At 38.5% G+C, this 19,864-nt stretch overlaps 1 protein-coding gene across 2 annotated transcripts in view; it reads left to right on the top strand.

The window, feature by feature from the left end:
* The window catches only part of PDE3A (phosphodiesterase 3A), a 274,527-nt gene that overhangs the window by 155,688 nt on the left and 98,975 nt on the right, over positions 1-19,864 (top strand). For both annotated transcript variants that reach the window (XM_082784838.1, XM_082784839.1), the window contains exon 2: positions 8,030-8,080. In XM_082784838.1, the coding sequence (XP_082640964.1) occupies positions 8,030-8,080 (51 nt within the window). The remainder of the gene's footprint in view (positions 1-8,029; positions 8,081-19,864) is intronic.

Genomic DNA, 19,864 nt, shown 5'->3' with positions numbered 1-19,864 from the left:
TTGTTCATTATGGAAATTGTTTAAATATTCAGGTAATGCTATTGACTTAGGAAGCCTTTGCTAGAAGAAATGTGTTCCACATCTGCCAGTTCTTTGTATTGCATCCATCCTTGAGGGGGGGGGAGGGGAGAGGGGACAGAGAAGCAGAGGAGTCCAGGGGAGGTTGAATGAAAATGGTTGCTTTTCTTTAAAAATAACCACAGAAAAATATCCAGTTCTTTTCTGTAGTTTATTACACCTCTGCCTCCAAAACCCATTGTTTAAAATCCTATTTGATGTACGAAAGATTAATAGGGATCTGATAAATTTGATGGTGGGACTGAAAATAACAGAAACCTGTGGGGATTTGTTTTACTACTGTCATCTGTTTAAGTACTTGTGACAAAAATTTCTATAAATCCAGAGACAGGGTGTGGAGGTGGATATTCCCCTGCCTTTTCTTTTTCCCACCTACATTTTTTATTTCACTTCACGCTATTGAAAGTTAAACCTGCTCATTTCAGGCTATGGCATAAAGCAATGGGCACAGCAACTGCCCGCCAAGCCACCACTGCCCGTTGCAGTTTGCTGTGCCATGCATCTCCTTGCCTCCTGCCCCATGCAGGAAGGCCAGCATCCCTGAAGAAGTCAGATGCAGTTTATTGTCTGGAAATATTTTAAAAGGTCATATGCTGCCATGAGAAAAGTCCTCAAAAATGTAGTCTCTCTTGCTGTCTCGCCCAGCGCCAGATATGATCTCATGCCTTTTATTCCTTTGGAGCAGAGTCCCTGGGTAAGTGCTTGGGATGGTTTCTTCACCACGCTCTTGCCTTTGGGGTTGTTCTCCTCTGCCACAGCACCCATCCACCTCCCCTTAGCCATAGCTTGCACAGTGCCATATTTCCTCCCTTCTCTTCTACTCATGGCTCTGCATCACATCCTCTGCCCTGACAGTCTCTGCCTGATGCCTGTATTTTTCCTGATGCTGGTGATGCTGAAGTTAGCTGCCTGGCCTGCCAGCCAAGCCTTCCTGGGGCTGCAGGAGTCAAGGAGGTGGCTGCCTCCACAGCTGCCAGCTTCACAGGGACCCCAGCTTCAGAGGTTTCACCCCACGCCCACACAGGGCTGCTCCTGTGGGGAAGCTGCTCACTGCAGTGACCCATCCTTCCACCTCACTACCCCTGCCTCCATTTCACAGCAGTGCCAAGGTTCAAAGCAAAACATTTCTCTGTCTGTGCCTCAGTTTAAAAATCATCTCTCTGCTTCCAGCTGTTATCCAGCAGCCCACAAACTTTTGAAACAACTTATTTGATTAGGAAGCAGCTGAAAGGCTGTTTTTCCCTCGTTGCTTTATTCATTTAGTTAGTTTGTTGTGTTGTATGGGGCTTCTTTTTTTTTTAAAAAAAAAAAAAAAAAGCCTCCAAAACAGGGCTGACCTTGATGATCTGCAGGACTGAGAAGCGTTGAGAGCATTTGGGTGGAGAGTTTCCTTCCCACTAATGGCACAGCCAGAGGATGCAATTGGACAAGTGCGCAGTTCACATATCTGGCTGAGCAGTGTAACTATGACGTCTCGTGCTGAAGCTGACCTTGGGAGTTGGCAAGCAGTGGTGGAAAAGGATTGTTTTTCCAAATATTGGAGCATTTGGCTATCAGTGTGTCCTAGCCTACATGTGCCTGTGTATGCTCATGCTCACCACACAGCAAGGAAGACGCCTCTGATGCTGTGGATGCTGCAGTGTAAACTGCAGCTGTGCCATTTGATGAAGGAGGTGGTGGGTGCAGCCACAGGGCTGCTCCCCCATTACATTATAGGGACCCACCAGTGCTGGATCTCAGCAGCTATTGCCTGCTTAACTTCTCCTTCTGATGATGTCCACACCAAAGCGATGCTTCCTAAGATAGGCAAGTCAGTAAATCACTTCATTTATTATCAGGAAGGTGCAGGGATCAGCCTATCCAGTATCAGGAGTCCCACTCAAAACAGCATGTACAAAAAATACCGTTAGTTTCTGTATCACCTGACTCTTCCATATTTGTAAAAATAAATATTTCTTCTAATATGCAATCAAGGAAATAATTTGTGCTTTTTTGTTACTGAAAAAGAAACGTATCTGGAACATTTTGTGTCTACATGCTGGTAACAAACAGTTTCTTTTTACCAGTGGAAATGGGATCCGGCCTGAGGCATAGCAAATACTCGTTCAGTCAGAGAATATGTATCATACTGTGCACCATTCAGTGCAAGCTGTAAGGAGGCAGTGTCAAAGAACTCAACAGTGAGACACTGTTTCACATCTTCAACATGCTCATTCAACAAAATCTCTTCCAAAGAGGGAAGATGTTATGCTTGTGTTTAAATTAAGGATCTGCTCTTTGGCAAAGGTTGAAGCCAGGTGCCAGCCTGTGAAATCATTGGATGCTCCTATCTACATGTAGCTCTACTGGACACTGGTTTCCGAATTATAAGCAACTCTTAAAATTGCTGGCTGTCACTAAGCCAAAACTTCTAAGATCATTGGTGATTGATTTTGCTGTTATTAAATGCTCTAAATCCTTTCAGAAGTGGTAAAAAGACTTTTTTTTTTTTTTTTCCTGGTTCTCATTTTTTTGGGGGAGCTTATGTTATCCTATTGCAACCAGTTCAACAGAGAATATTGGATGCTAAGTGTTTGGCTTACAGTCATAGATGGGACAAAGGACCCATTTATCTGTCATTCCTGTACTTTGCTTTGTAGTCACCTTTCATAGTCACCACTATCTAATTATTTTTATAGTGATAAAAAGATTGTATATTTGTAAATGTATATCTAAATAAAATTCCAGAGCAGTAGACTCCGTAAACCATATAGAATTAAAATAGAGTCTGAATTGGTTTAAAGTTTTCTATTAAACATTAAGTATTACTGCTTTATTGGTTCTCAGAAGCACTTAACATGAAAAGATCTGCCCATTCTCTCTAATAAAACTCTGTTCAGTATTGTGTTTGCTCAAATGCAAAAACCCTGTGGTTTTCCAAAGGCTGTTACTGAAGTCTCTTTCCCCCTGCTTTTTTTTTTTTTTTTTTTTTTATCCATGACATAGTTAGCAGTATTGGTAGTACAAGAGTGCCAAAATCAAAACCTAGGCCAAAAAAGATGATTTAAGAGAAAAACAAGACCTAGAAAACTCCAGTTTATAAAGATTTGATTTGTCATTCCTTACTTTCTGTATTTTTATGTATTTAAATCTTCTGCAGTATGTGTGGCTCACATTTCTCTGCAGTTCTCTAATACTGAGAAGGCTTAGAAATATGGCTTATGAATTTTAATGAAAGTTGAGAATTTTATATAATCATATGCTGGGGCTTTCACTAAATCACCAAACAGAAGAAGAAGTGCACTTAGAGTGAGAGCTGAGCTGAAGATGCTAATTTTTAAACGTCTTAGATGTCTAATTTTTTAAATGTCTTTTAATTGTCTTTGTTCTGCTCTAGCATGGGTACTTCAGACAGATTCTCATACTGTTCCATATCCTTCTGCAGGTACCATTTCATTAGTGTACATGTGGTTTATATATAAAATTTGTTTTTACAGCCATGAGGCTGACTTTATAGTGTTTATAGAAAAAGCCTGTGCAGTAGCGTAGAGGATACCACCGTACATATTGCGAGTGAGCTAGCTCTGTTTCACTTCTCTTTTTCTCTCTTTAACTATGATTTTGGTGTTAGGGTCTTCCCTGTTCCTGGCCTCCTTCCATTCCCAAACTTCATACTCAGCTGGGGAGGGAAAGGGGCTGTTTTTCCTAGAGAGCCATTAGTCAGTTTGTAGGGTAGAGTGAACTAGTTGGCTTCCGTGGAGCCCCTGTTTTTATGCATTCTTAACTGTGCGAGAGTTTTTCTTGCTGTTGAGAGCTGCCTTCTTCTTTAAGTGTTAAAACTGTCAGAGCTGGGTTTCCAGGACTGTTTTAGATGAAATTCAAAGTAGATGCTTGCCTTCTGAGTGAGACAGCCTGCACACATGCAAGCATGTGGAAGTTTGATTTTGTTTTTATCCCTCCTTTTCTGATGCTGATATGCTTAGCTCCAGTGGCCTGGCAGTAAGAATAATAAAGAAAAGTAATTGGGTGATATGAGATCATTTACCATTGCTCTGGACCAAACAAATTTCTAGTAGTTTTTGGAGGAAGTGGAGGGGTCTGGAACAAACCCTTCTGTTAGTGATCAACATAAATCCTTCTACTTCCAAATGCATTTTGTCTGTCTCCCTGTTTTCATGCACACACCAAATAAATAATATTTCTTTCTCTTATTCTGGTTTCAAAAGATTGACTCTGACTGAAGTGGATTATGTGCATTCTCTTTGATTCTGACTTATTCTTACTATTACTGTTATTATTTGTAATGCCATTTTCTTCATCTTTTGATTTCTATAAAGCTTGTAGAAATCATGATTTCTGAGTAGCCTTATAGGTCAGATATACTTGCTTTCCTTCTTTTCTGGATGTTGTGCTCTATTCAAATAAATTTTTTCAGAAGTAATCTAGGATAGTGTGGGTTGTGGAGGTAAAGGGTGTCATACCTACACAATCGTCCCAATGTAGGATGGCCTGGCAGAAATTTTGTTACAACAGCTCTGTGTGTTTATTTTCTGTTTTAAAACTTGAGGCTCTTCTGTAAGTGTGATATACTCTTTATTTTTTTCCTCCTTCACTCCTTGGTAACTATGGACCATTGTAGAAATGCCAAGAACATTCTAGCATGAGATGAAAAGTGTTTTCTAGACTGTGAGGAAGAAATATATTTTAAAGCCAAATAAGTTTTAGTAGATTATATAAAACAGTATGACAAAGTTGGCTTTGTAGGGTCGTGTATTTTACGACTATGCTTGAAAACTGCCTAGAATTGACAAAGTCTCATAGTGCCATATAACTCCTCTTCTACTTCCTTTAGTTCACTACTTTAGCAGGTAAAAACCACAGGATTAATTCAGTAGAGCATACTGGCACAGTACATGACATGCAAAGACAGAACAATGATGTTGAAATTCTTTTACACTAGGGGCAATGCATCCATCAACAAATATACAAGCACGTCTGATTCCACAAAGGCACATTTGTAAGGAAATTAAATGAAATGTGGCTTGTGTCATTTGCTATGAAGAGTTAGCAGTTTTCTAATAAAGTGGTGCCAGATTCATTGCCAGAATAAGCAAGGGCTCACTCCATTGGTCCTGATGAGTTTACAACTGGTTGCTTCATTGATGACTTTGGCCTCTTTTCAGTAATTGGATTTGATAGTTAAATGCTGAAAGGTGGAGAAAGGACTAAAGGGCTAATTATTATGGCTTTTGGACTCGTTTTTTCCTGTAACATTAGCTGCTGCTGCCATATCTGACCTCTGACAAAAGGCCCCTATAAGAAGCATAGGATGAGGAGCAGCGGGGCAGAGCAGGGGCTGCCCATGGGGCCAGGGAAATGTGGGATGGCACTCCTGGGATGATGCAAAGCACTGGGCAGTAACTGAGGACCAGGGTGGGTGAACCATGCCTAGAGGAGATGGTATGTTTCAGAGGACTGGGTTTGGGCTTGAGAATTGGTGGTGAGCACAAGTAACATCCCCTGATACATCAGCCCGGTTTCCTGGGACTGGCTGGATGGGAAGCTGCCTTACATTTGGTCCACTTCCTCTAATGGGAATGGTTACTCCAAGCTTGACTCTTAACTGCATTGCTTAGTTTTGTTGACAGCAGTTCTTTGCTCTTCAGTGAACTGTGGACTCAGCAGAGCTGGGAGCATGAAAACCAGTGCAGTGGGGTCTCATGCTACCTCAGGTTTCGAGGGTGTGGTATGTGCCAGAGGTCTGTAGGGCACCACTTCTCCTCAAGGTGTAGGGGCTGAGTAGTTAACACAGAAGAGGTTTTCTTGTTACAGAGGTGCAGGAGACAGGGAGGAAGAATAAGTACGAAGATTTTGGCAAAGGTTCTGTGAGGCATACAGCTTTTGCTAGATGCATCTCTTTGTAGCTTTTGCGCAATGGTTATTTACTGAGAGGCCAGCTTTCATAAACATCAAAGTTGTGTTTAATACAGTAATGAGCAAACATAACAATATGGAGAAACAAACAGGGAAACCTGGCACAGCCAGTATTTCCGTCAACAGGATATGGGAAAGGAAAGTAATTGCAGTAAAATGAGAATGTCACTCATAAGGCTGTATCAGTTTGTTTGTTTGTTTGTTTGTTTTTAAAAAAAAAGTGTGACATTTCTGATCTTTGATGCTTACCTGCATGTGTGGTTTGTCTCCAGTTGTGGGGGTGAGTAATCATAAGTAACAATTTACAGAAAAAAAGAAAAGGAACGGTTGATGGAGGGAGAAAATACAGATTTCATATGAGATGTCTGTGCCTCCCCCCTCCCCCTTTTTTTTCAAAGTAGTTTCAGTCTCTTTAGTCCTGGGATGAGTGTCTTGAAAGGATGTTTCACAATAAGCATAGGCTGTAAATCTCCTTTCATAACTCTAATCTGGGAGAAGATGCTTCTTTTAGGAAGGTGTGCTGGGGGGAAGGACACACAAGAAAATGCTTATGACTGTAAGTCACTGCGTGTCACATTAACCCTCCTGTTTTTATCATCCTAATTTTGTATTTGTATTAAGCTATACTTGTATGAGTAAGGAAAACATTACTGAGATCCCCAAGTAGCTGTAAAACAGTCAGCTCATAAGCTGTCATGCACGTCAACAGAGTGCTAAGAGGCAGGACTTGGGCACTGTGTGGCTCAGGCTGTGTGGCAGCTCTTCCTGGGCACTTGCTGGTGCTTCCATGCTTTTTCAGCAGGTCTGATAATATCTTCATTGTCAGCTGTTCATGTTTGCATATAACCTGTGGATACATAAAACAGTCATGAAGCCTACTGGGTATTCTCTCTCTCCTCTTCTTTTGCTCTGCCTTGGCACATATGAAAAGAGCTGTTGTATGCAAATTGTATGTTGCTTAGAGTAAGAGAGTGAGCACCTGTCTTAGTATACAATTATGAAGTACAGTAGAAAAAGATAGAGAAAGACAAATTCTTTTTTCTATAGATTGGTCCAGCTATGTGTTGTCGACGGAAGGAAGACACAGACGCTCAATATGAGTGAACAATGAACTTCAACTTTAATGGATAGCTCAGTCGCCTTTTATCTAGTTCGAACATAATCAACTCATACATATTGCAAAAACTAAGCTCAGGATTGGCTAACATTTCCCGCTCTTTTCAGGTAGTTCCTCCTTCTTTTAGCCACCGTCCCGCCTTAGGGACTTTCCCCATCGCTCAAGGGCATCGTGTCCTTGAGCCTGATTGGCTCTCAGCCAGCTGCGTACGTGCCAGACTCATGTGAGTTGAGTGCTATGCAATCCAATGCCTGAGAACTTCTCACAACACAGCCTGTTGTGGGGTTGGGCAGAGGATTTGAGAGCTGAAATTGAATATAATTAATACCTCTCTTTAATTTGAGGAGCTGCATGCCATCACAAATCTTAATTTCCACAAGAATCAACCCACCATCTCTAAACTGTCTCTTGCTTTCTTCTTTTATGCAATGACCCTGACATGTTTTCCTGTAGGGAATGTACCTCTACTCTTTTATTACCTTGAGAAGTTCTAGAAAAATTCAGTGGTGTGACAAAATTAAAGCTCTCAGTGACTTTCATGCTGGGTATAAAAAATGCATTGCTGCTTCATCAAATGTCCACTGGTTTTGGTGATCTCATTGTTGATATGTCATCTCTCCTTCTGCCAGTTCAATCATAAACACTTGTCTAATTAATTCAATAGTGGGAATGTTATTGGCATGAGCAGTGTTGTGCTCAAGATGATGCTAGGTGTGATTTGGCTCTGACTGCAGTTATAGTCTGACAAAGTTATAGTAACACTCATGATGAAGCTAAAAGCTGTGTGAAGTAAATCGTGAAAGAAAACCTGTTTGTTTGTTTTTCCAAGGACAAATTGTAATTGATTTAGAGCATGAATGTTTCATTTAAAGCCAGTCAGTGTGATTTATCACTTACCTGTGTTTTCTTTTCTTTTTAAAGCTCATGGGACATTCTGAATGGGATCACAAACGAGGACCCAGAGGATCACAGGTCAGTAGCTCAATATTTTGTGTTTCTTTTTGGTATTTAAGCAGGTTTTCTGTCTATGTTTGGCAAAATTGTTCATCTTATTAATATTCGTAGGATTGAACCATAGAAAGAAATCATAAAACCATGACAGCTTTCATTATTATAATTTTTGAGCTATAATCCAAACAGGTGATCTCAGCAGAGCAGAATATTGCAACAGAAAGAAGTTTCTTTCTGTAGCAGAAAGACAGATTAGATGTATTGAAAAATCACTTACTCTGCTTTCTCCATGTATCTCCAGTATATCAAGAAAAGCAATCTCAAATAACATGTGTGTGGTTTTTTTTAGCCCAACAAACTGGTAAAACTCAGATGGCCCTCCTATCTTGTTCAATAATAGAGGGATTAGTGGTGTTGAAACTGTACAAGCATGTGGGGGAATATTCTGTAGCTCATGGTTTGCTGTTGACTCATCTCTGAAGGGAAGTTACGCTAGTAGGGTTAATGGCATTATACATTTTTAAGTTTTCTGTAGAATAAGAATTACTGCAGAGGAGTCATTGCTACTAATGTGATGCTCAGGAATTTTCCTGTTTAGAAAAAGCAGTCTCTCCCATCTGGTGCTGAAATGATATAAATACACTATTAGCCTTTCTGTATTTCAGATTTTCTTTTCCTTCAGCTGAAAGATTTTTATACAAATGTGAACATCTAAGTCTAAATAAACAGGCTCTGTTACTGTGAAGCTACCTGCTATTTGCGACCTTAATTTCAGTAGGTTAGTTCTTGAAGTATCCTTCATACTCCCCCTTGCAAAAATCACTGGAGGAACTGCTTTTTTTAATGAGAAAATACTGTATGTCAATAACAAAGCTGTTGCTTGTTTCCTTAATGGACAAGATTTACTATTTCCAATGCAGAACTCATTTGTTAAGTTGTCCTTTTGCTTTTTTAGCCTTATTATTGTTGAATTCTACATTTTTTTCTGTTTTCCAAGTTTCTGCCTTGCATTTTTTTTTTCAAATCCATCTTGAAATTTGCAGGATGTTTATTATTCCATTAAACAGTTTAAGATGTGTTGCAGTTCTGATTTTCCAGGTGTCAATATCTGCCATTTCAAAAATATAAAAAACAGAAAGAAGCTAGTTTTCAATGGAAATTTAGGAATTTCAGAAATCCTATCTAGTAAGTGGAGAACTGTTCAATACTTAATCTCTCTGGCCTCATCTAATATACTAGTTCATTATATTGTGTCCTTCTAGTCCAAAGATTGGAAGGTAAATTAGACTCCTAGACTACTGTTGAGTAGAAGTGATCACTTGAAGGAGCCCTATGATGGCTTAAACTTTTCTAACATTATTACAAGTCTTCATCTGATTTTTTTTTTTTTTTTTTTTTTAATGTATATGAAAATATGGGTATGTTTTTGTACGTTCTACATCAGTGCCTTCATGATTGAAAAATGCTTTGATGTTCTTGTTCTTTTTTGGTTGGTTGGTTGTTTTTTTGTTTTGTTTTGTTTTTATTTGTTGGTTGGTTGGGTAGACATTTTTGAAGGTTTAAAGCTATCTAATATAAACAGTAGAGAAAGGGATTTAGGTAAGTGGTATCAATCTGATTTAAATAGATTTTAAATTAAAAGATAAAAATAGATGAATTTGACCATCAAAAAGATATCTTTCTGCAGGAAAGTTGTACTGTTTAATGGATCCCTTTTGTGTTTTCTGAAAAACAAAAACAAAAACAAAAAACAAAATACAAACAAAAAAAAAAAAACTGAGCTCACAGGATGAAACAGTTGCTGAAGAATTTGTTATTTGTTCTGATGAGGCTGATTTCTTCCAAGAAGGGTTCCAGAGAACTACTGGCCTGGATTCTTTCTTTCACCCACTTCTAAGAACAAGGAGGGAAATAGTCACATAGACATTCACTCTGCATATGCAAATGCTGTAAATGCCATCTGCATATAAAACCATTTGTTGGGCACTGTGAGAGAAAGCTGTAGTTGGTCAAAATGAAATAACTGGTTACTAAACAAATACAGGTGGAGTCCTCTGGATTTCAGTGGAGGCAGGGGAGGAGATACTTGTTAGAAGATAGATAGCTCTATACAAACTTTTAAGATTTGCTCAGTCTGACTGAGTATGGTTTTGTTCCTTCCCTGTGTGATATCCTAGATACTCCTCTACCATTTTGTATTAAAAAAAATAAAATAAAATAGAAAAAGTTCAGGGCTAATGGGATAAGAAAAGTTCTTTGGCATTCCCTGCAGGTCAACCTGCAGTAGTTTGAACTTCCTGGAGAATACAGTCATAGTTTTAAAAATGTTTTTCTAGAAATCTCTGTATCAGATTTTCATGTAGAAGTTTCCAGTTGATTGTTTTTTCCTTATGCTGAATGTCTTTTGGTTTTATTTTATTTTTTTTAACAAAATGCACAAAAAAATATTTCAACTCCTCAGATTGTGTACCTTCAAAACAGGAGATAAACTGCATACATGTGGTCTCTTTGATAGAGAATAGAATCTATCTTTAAAAAAATACAAAGTTTAGATCAAGTTCTTTCTTTAAGCAATCTGTTGTTGTTGTTTGTTGTTTTTTTTTTTTTTGTTTTTGTTTTTTTTTTGTGTGTATAGGTGCTCTGCAATGCTTCTAGAAAGCTAAACATCATAAATCTTGGCAGAAACATTGTAAATACCAATTTGTACCACAGAAATGTTAAGGAAACTTGAATAAGGTGGGAAAATAAAATGACCCAAGCTGTGTATAATGTTATATCCTAGTGCCCTGTCACAGGAAATAATGAAGAAAAGTTTCATTAGGGAGAAGAAAGAAATCTAGTTTGTTGCACTGTAGCCTCAGATTCTTTACATGTTTTTGAAAACTGATAGGGACAGTGTTAAACTTAATTCCTTGAAAATTTAGGAAAAAAATAAGGAAGATTGGATTTTCACATACAATATAAAATTTGTTTGTTTTTAATACTTCTGTGATTCAGTTGCATTGTTTCCAATTTGTATCCTTTAAAAAAAAATAAATTTACCCTTTGTTAAATAAGGTCTTGTTTCAAAATTACAATGAGTAATATGGTGGATACACTCAGACATCAATTCTTTAAAGATGGACTAGCAGTTTCCTGCACCACATGATTGCTTGTGATGTTTCCGTAGATCTGCGCGGCTTTACTTCAGCAAGGAAATGAGACTTGGAAGCAGAGGTCTTTTGGCCAGTGGATGGCCAAGTAGCAAGAGGGAAGGAGAGGGTTTTTGGCTTGTGTACTTGCGAGCCAGTTTATTAGTCTTCCATGATCCTTTAAATCTTACATGTATGAAGTGAAGAAAGTGGGAAGATGGATCTTATGAAGCCACCTGTGTGTGTGTGTAAGCAATGTCACTTGAAAGAAAAGGAAATGGAACCACTGGTTTACCATAAAATAAAACTAAATTCCATCAAGATTGGAATTTATTTATTTATTTATTTTTAGAACTAGTAGATTTTCTATTCATTGTGCTTGAAACATAAAAGGAAACTACTACAGTGCACATCATATTTCTTAATGAACCACTTAGAAGATATGTTGCTTTTCTGCTTGCGGGAGTTAAAAGCAAAGTGAAGTAGTTACAGGTAGCACTGGATGTCAAATGAAATATTCTTAGGCTTATGGAAATTTCTTTTTACAGGAGTTTGTCTACTGTGAAGCATCTGCAATTCAATAGGATGTAAATAGGACAAGTAAAAGGCTGTCTTTATAGTGTTTAACTTGCTCCTAACTTCCACACAAGAACCTCACTCAGTCCATTGTAGATTATACACATAAGTGTATATATCTATGTACATTGTAGGTTTCCTTTTCTGTTAGAATAATTTTTGCTTTTAAAGCTGCTGTAACTAGAGTGAATTACATACTGACTTATAACAAGTAGATGAATTCCTGGGTACCTACCTCTTCATTTTTTCCTTCATTTTGTGATTTCTGAAGATAAGAATTCCTGCTGTAAATGCTTCATGTGCAGAACTTATTCTCTGGATTTGATAGCATGAAGGAAGTGCAAAGTGAATTTTATTATGTTCCAAGCTTAATTTTTAAAATCAATACCAATTAAGATCTAGGAAAGAAACTTCCAAAGTAGAATTCCAAATTAAAAAAAAAAATCTAACTGTTTGGGAATGTTTAACCCATCTAAATAAAGCTCTCTCAAACATACACATGCAGTGTGTAAAACTGTATCATCTAACTTGTGTGAGGGGAAAATACCATACTTATTTCTAATATTAGTATGTGTTACAAGAAAATATGAGTGCTAGAATTAATTCTTGGCACGTTATCCCTCCAGACAAAATAGGTAAACTATATTTTAATTATTCTACTAAAATGTAACACTTAATATTTCTAAGACATTTTAGGTGTGATCCACAATACACTTTGTGCAGACATTTTTATGAGGGACCTTGAATTCATGGGAGTTGTTTGTTGCTCTGTCATCAAGCCTTGTTTGGCTTGCTGAAGATGTAGGCGTAGCCCCAGGATTCAGTGGAATCGAGTGATCATTCTTCCAGCAATATAAAAGGATGATGATCGGGAGAGAAACAGAGAGGTTCAGTGTTTTTAATTCTCTTTAAATATAAAAGCTCTCAATTATGTATCTGAGGTGCTGCGTTTTACCACTCCAGTTCCTAAGCAACAGCTATTTTCAGATTGAGTGCGTCTGGTGTTGTCTACCTACTTCATGCTTCTACGAGGTAATTCGTCAGTGAAAGCTAGGCTTTTCACTATCTCACCCGATTCTCTTTGTCGTGGTACTATAAGGAGACAGACACTTTAAAGAAACAGAGGAAGCTTTGGCGAAACCGGTCTGAACCTTGCAGCTTGCAAAACTTCCATACATCGGAGAGCTCTGCCGTCTATAGCCATGAAGCAGAGGAATCAGAAATAAGGTTCTTAACACTCGTTTGGGAGAAGCCTTTTTCTTGAGTGTGAAAAACCTCTAAAGCAGATTCAAAATCATGAGCCGGAAATCTCTGTACTTGCTGAAGCGTAGATGGGAGTCGATTCCCACTACTGACCAGGTACTGTGTTCTGGTGAATCTGTTGTGTCACTGTGTTCCCTTGCAATACCACTGCAAACAGACCTGCAGTGACTTACCTGTGATGGTTGGGGTTCTCCAAATACAGTGAGATCCATCTGATCTTTGCTTTTTGTTTCCATGATGAATAGTACAAAAATGTATGCAAAGCTGCCTTTGCAAGAGCATGTACTTGCAAATGTGGAGTTGCCATTGCAGTCCACTAATGCAGATTTAAGTAACCAATAGGATTTTCCTCTCCCCCAAATGAGATGTTTGTTGAAGATTAAATTAAAAGGAAGATGGATGTTGCAAGTATTTTAAAAAGATCGGCTAAGGAAATGTGTAATTACTGCTGGTAGTTCCTTGGTGCATGTCTTTGTTGCATGTCGTATCTCATACATGTATCTGTGTATGTATGATATCACTGGTTACAAATAGCTGTAATGCACTGGCAGAACCTCAGCTTTTCCAACATCATCTTGGTTGATGCGTCATTTTGAGTATGTTAAAAAGGACTTGTGAACAGTGGACTTATGTAAATGATATGGACCACAAGTAATATAAAAATTGTGGAATTGTCTTTGGAACAAGCATCATCATTATAGGTAGGATTAAAATGTCATAAATGGAAGTACAATTAGTACATTTCCTACTCTTGTGCCAGGCACTGTAGGGTTATGTGAAATCTTTTTTACATCTTACTTGGGATGTAAAGATGCTAAAAGAATTAATTCTAAAAGTAATAGTGATAGGAAAATGGAGGAAGTAGCTTATTACATGATCCAACTCAATTTTTCTGTTTATAGAGTGGTTGACTATTCCGTGCATCTTGGGATGCCTTTACCAATAGGAAAGTAAAAATCTGGGAGAAATTTCTTCAACAGAAAGAAAGATAGAAGAAAGAAATACTATTATTATTTTTTTTCAGAAGGATCATCCTGCACTTTTTTTGTTGAGAGAGGGGAGGGAAGGGTGTGTTACATGCCTTTTTTTTTGTAGAGCTGTAGGTTTTAAAGCCAAATTGGACTTCTGTGAACATCTAGAGATCTCAGACTTAGTAATAGTGAAAAAATATCATGCTGTCACATGCTGTCATCGCAGGCCTATATTTATTGTGTAAATAAGAATATGCCTTTTAGAAATATATCCAGGCTTAATTTAAAGTCTTCAGGTGAATAATAATTCGTCACATTCTCTGATAAAATTTTTCCATTTGTTTAATGTTGTCAGGTTTTGGTTTGTTTATTTTTTTTTTCCTTTAAATAAAACCTTCTCATATGACTTTATCTAACTTAAATCTGCAACCATATCAATTTGCTACACCTTTGAATGTGAAATGTAAAAAGCCCTTTTTCAGATTTTTCTTTTCCCAAACAGCTACCTATGTTATTTTTATACTCCACAGCTATCATTCAAACTATCTAAAACACTAAATTTCAAGGGATGTTCTGGTAACTGAAAATTAAAAAAAAAAAAAAAAAAAAGGCATCGTTGGTAAGCACAAATTGATCCAGCTCAATCAGGCATTCATAAATGTCCTGGTAAAATAGAAGTAAATAAATGCTGTTTCATGATGTGTCATTTGTCATGCTGTTTCTATTAAGGAAAACATAGGGAGACTAGTGCCCCTTCTAAGGAAAGCTATATTTTAGCCTCTTGGCTTCATTCTTTCTCTGACATAAATGCCGACCTTTCACTTATTATGAACAAATACTTGACTAGCAAGGGATGCCTGTTTTTGCATGTTGATTGTTAACCATTTCATTTTTCTGGTGTTTCTTTTTTCACTTGAACCCTAATGTTGCATTGCATTATATCTAGGTATATCATACTATTACAGTATGATATACCTAGAAAAAATAGATATTCCTTACCTAGGTGTGAGGTGTGCTTGACATCCCTGAACTGTGTATCCTTTCCATCATCAGCCTCTGAAAGTTTTTAGAAAGAGAAAATGAAATTTCCCTGGCCCATCTACCACTGGGGGAGAAGCAAGACTCAGTAAGAGATGCATGCAGAAGGAGTTGACTTGAGAGGAGTGTGAATCTGTAGGGATTTTTTGAAGGTAAATTAGGGGAGGAAGACAGTGTTTGATTTCAGTCCCAAGGAGATTTGTGTCTCCTGTGCTGTAGTTATGCTGGGCAGCACAGGTACAGTGGAGCTGCTTGTGCTTTTTCTGTGCAGCAAGCAGGAGCTTTCCCCTTGCTCAGTCAAGCCTCAACAGGAGAAGCAGTTACTGTGCAAGATCACAGCCACAAAGGAAAAGACAACTTCTTCAGCATTTCAGGCTGATCCTGCTCAAATAGTTATCATACAAAAATAAGAGCACTGGAGGCTGTAGCGAGGTGGGGGTTGGCCTGTTCTCCCACGTGCCTGGTGACAGGACAAGGGGGAATGGGCTTAAGTTGAGCCAGGGGAGTTTTAGGTTAGATGTTAGGAAGAACTTCTTCACTGAAAGGGTTGTGAGGCATTGGAACAGGCTGCCCAGGGAAGTGGTGGAGTCACCATCCCTGGAAGTCTTCAAAAGACGTTTAAATGTAGAGCTTAGGGAAATGGTTTAGTGGGGACTGTTTGTGTTAGGTCAGAGGTTGGACTCGATGATCTTGAGGTCTCTTCCAACCTAGAAATTCTGTGATTCTGTGATTCTGGTGAAAATTCATTATTCAGCACTTAAAGGGATACACTAGCTTATTATGTTCCAGGCTAACTGTGAGGAAATTATGTTACATTTTTATAGGTAAGCAGCTACTAACAATGTAGGTTATTTCTCTATTCAGAGAAGATGTTTATGTTAGTGAATGGAAAAAAAAAAAAAAAACTTCAAATTGGTTTACTGCTATTAAAACAAACAAAAAACAAACAAACAAACAACAACAACAAGGAAAGCAATAAAATCTAATTTGTAATGTGGGATTTTTGACTTGAGATTGTTTCTAGTTTAAAATAGTAAGGCAGATCTGACTTTTAAGGACACGAAAGCCATAACTTCACTGTGAAGCCTGGTACTCTATTTAAACATACTTCTTATCTTTTAAAAGTTATCCATTGCTTTTTATTCCTCATTTTATATGCTTTCCATCAAGTCAGATTGACCCAGAACCATTTAGTAAAGGCATGGATGAGCAGGCTCCAAATAAGTGGAGAGAAAACCCATGAGTAATTATGATGAATATAGACAATACTGTTTGAGGTCAGGGGGTGTTACATAATTTTATTTTTGATCTGAGAATCATCATGTAAGCTCACAGAGACCACACTACAGAAGTCTATGGTTTCTAGTGTGTAATACACCAAACCTTTCTGTTGTTGTTTTTTAGTGTGTGCATGTATGAAACAGTGAGGGAAGTGGGTTTGGTTTTGAACCCTGAGTTAGAGCTTTATCATTTCAGTTGGTGAGAAATGTCTTACCTAGTTAAACATTTTTATGTGTGGGAGAGCCTGATCCTGCGGGCGTTTTGCATGGGTAAATGTAAGCAGTATGATGATGAATAATATATTAGCATCTTCAAGAAACTGTGGTATCTCATAGTGCTTGATCTTGAATGCTGTGTAGCTCTCAATAATTTCAGGAGGAACTACCTTTATAGATCTGAGAAAAGACTTTAGGAATGTTTTTCTTTCTTGCTCATCCTTCAGTTAGAATTAACCGAACATCATCTGCATTGGAAAATATTTTCTAAAGCTGCTAAGTTTGAAGTTTCAGTACAGTTTTGGGGGAGATTCTCCAACTGTTGTTTTTATTTGGTGTGTGTGCCTGAGGATCTTGTTTTTTGGACTGATGATAATTTTTTATCCCTGGTAACTACAACTGAGAATGATTTCACTGAACAGATACACATTTAAAATGCTGTGGTAACCAAATGCGCCAAAAGTGGTGAAGTGGTAAATATTTGCTGTAAGGTTGTTGAGTATTTCCTCCTGCCTAAAATTCCCTGTAGATTACATGAGCCATAGTCTTTGAGTATAAATTGGATTTGATACCTAAGAGAAGAAGTCTTCACACATTTGCCTATGGCGTAAAACTTAATAACATTGTCTGTCATTGATTACTTTTGAGTTTAAAAACAAGAACTGGATTTATACAATATAGAAGCCCATTAATTGATATGCAGATTTATATAGCTATAAAGAGTTCAAAGGGATGTACAGCGCAGCTAAGCAAAGATATATGTAATATTTCTTTAGCTAGAAATGCATGCTTGTAAGAGTACAAGCAATGGTAATGTTTTCTGTACTGTTAAATTACTAGATTATATTTTGACAGATTTGTGTAAAACCCAGGAAGTGTTGCCTCTCTCACCTGCCAGTGGTTTACTACACAGCTATGCCTACTACAGCTTGTAATGTCAAAATCCTGATCCTTACCACTGTTCCATTAGATAGGAAAAACTTCCATAACCTGTAATCCATGCAGGGTGTTAAACAACAAAGAAAAATTGATCCCAGTATGACTTAAGTCATAACTTTGTGAAATTATAAATTCAGGATTTTTTTGAGAAAGTCTGATGTAACGTTACATCATGCTGCCCCCAGACTTTCATTCTGTTCTGTATGAATTCATTCTGTTGGACTAAAGCTGTTTTGAAGAAATTGAAGGATTTTGTCTTGTCACCATTTGGAACTATGTTTCTATTTTTTTCCAGGATTTATTGCTCACTTAGATATAGACTTTTTTGCTAGTTGTACCTTGCCTTTCTGCCCTGAACGATCCTAACCTCTATGCATCCCTGAGGATGTATACATCATATCAGATATCTTCGTGAGATCAGAGCTCCTGTGTTTTATTTGTCTCTGAGATGTCCATTAGATTTGGACTCTTTTTTGCCTGCTGTCCAGCTGCATACAGAAGGTTGACACCAATGTGGCACTGCTTATTGTCTTTGTCCAAAGCCAATTTCACTGGGAAGTTCATGCTGAGGAAGCGTGTGCCCCTGCAAGGCAGCAGTTCTTGCCTCTTGGCAGCATTAAGGAATGCATCAACATGGATGATTGCACAGGGGACAGCCATGGCTGAGATTTACAAGCAGGCACAGTACCAGATGACAGGGCAATCACCTTCCATTCCCTTGTTGAAAAGGGCACCATTCTGTCATCTTTTGGGACCACACTGAAAATCTTCAGTGCAATGGAGATTCTTGGTACCCGCATCCTTTCTGTGCAGAAATCATTAAGCTCTTTACAGACAAAGGGTTAATTGGTATGGGCAAGGAGGCCATAGAGCAGTTGGTGTGGGCCTGTCTAGGTCTCCTTGGCTGACAGATTGCCTAAGGATTGAGAAAACATAAACAACAGAGCCATCCTTTCAAGTGCCCATTACTGGCGGGTTGTGCCTGGTTATTCCTTTTCCACAAAACCTCTCCCAGGAAGACTACACCAAGTCCTTGAAGGACACTTACCATGGCACTACCACCACAAGCGCACATGGTCCCTTTGGGAAGTTTCGGTGTCAGAAGAAGAAGAAACATGCACAATTGAGGAAGAGAAATGCAAATTGTAGTTGTAGTCATTGTATCTACTTAGAAGGAGTGCATACAGACTGAGGGGCTGCAGGAGCAGCAATGAAAGTGACCAAGGCACTCAGCAGAAGCCCCAAACTACCCTTGTATCTTCATCTTATGCCATCCATGCACCCAGATCTTATAGCTTTTTCATTCATATATTATCCCTCCATCACCTCCACATCAGAAAGGCCCAGGGAGAGTACATGCCTGAAGCCAAGTTTCCATGGGATACATGACAACAGTGATCCTTGTATCTAACCCCACCTGAAAACAGTTCAAAAATTTGTTTCCTATTAAGTATATTTTTGCAGTTTACCAGTTATTTGCTGTTAATAAAACCTTATGTTATCATTTCATTCAGCACATTTCATAGCTTTTTTATGGCAAAGCAGAGATTTGTAGAGTTTGGATATTAGGAGAAAGAGGCCTTATGGGAGGTTTGTGGGTTGGTGGGAATATGATGCTGAGGCTGGGAGAGAAGAGTTGCTTTTGCACAGCAGGCGAAGTGCAGAGAGCTGAAATTGAGACCCAGAAATGATGTATAAAAATTTTCTTCATTTTCTAATGCAGGAAATGAATAATATAATGCAGAAAGTTATCTCAAATAAATAATCTGCCTTAGATTTGGCCTTGCTTCTCTCAGAATTGAGGTGTTGAGCCACAGGCAGTAGTTGTGGCTGTGTATCCATTTCTGCTTGGCCCCCAGGCTTTCTACCCTACTGCTGTAGTGAATGTGCAGGAGGTGAATAGTGTGGCAGTGAGCTTGGCACCTGAGAGGCAGTGCTTTCTTGCCCATGTACAACCACCACTGCTTAGCAGATGACCGGTGGTGATCACAGATGTTCTGGAGGCAGTCAGGATTGTCAAGATGTACTTTTAGGACTGGGAGCCAATGTTTCCAAAGTGCAACAGAGGCCCAGTTCATTTCAGTAGGATCAGCTCCAGAAATATGCTTGTCATCTTTCATGCCTTTGGCCAGGCAAGAGCTGTGAGGGGAAATCTTGGCACTGTATGTCCTTCTATGCTGGCAAATGACAGTAAAATGTCCAAATTGATTCAAAAGAACCTGAAGTGTGATAGAGAAATTGCACTTTCTGTTGATGTAGAGCTGAAAGAGACTGGGAAAACAAAAGATAGGATCTGTCTCACTGACAGCTGAGACACATGATGCAAACAAACCTCCTGCAACCTCTCATATCCATCACTTGTAGGGTAGAGAGAAAAACTTTTGCATGGCA

This window comes from Aythya marila (genome assembly GCF_965140915.1).
Source record: "Aythya marila genome assembly, chromosome: 1".
Taxonomy (NCBI): Eukaryota; Metazoa; Chordata; class Aves; order Anseriformes; family Anatidae; genus Aythya; species Aythya marila.
This window is presented reverse-complemented; position numbering and strand designations above follow the sequence as displayed.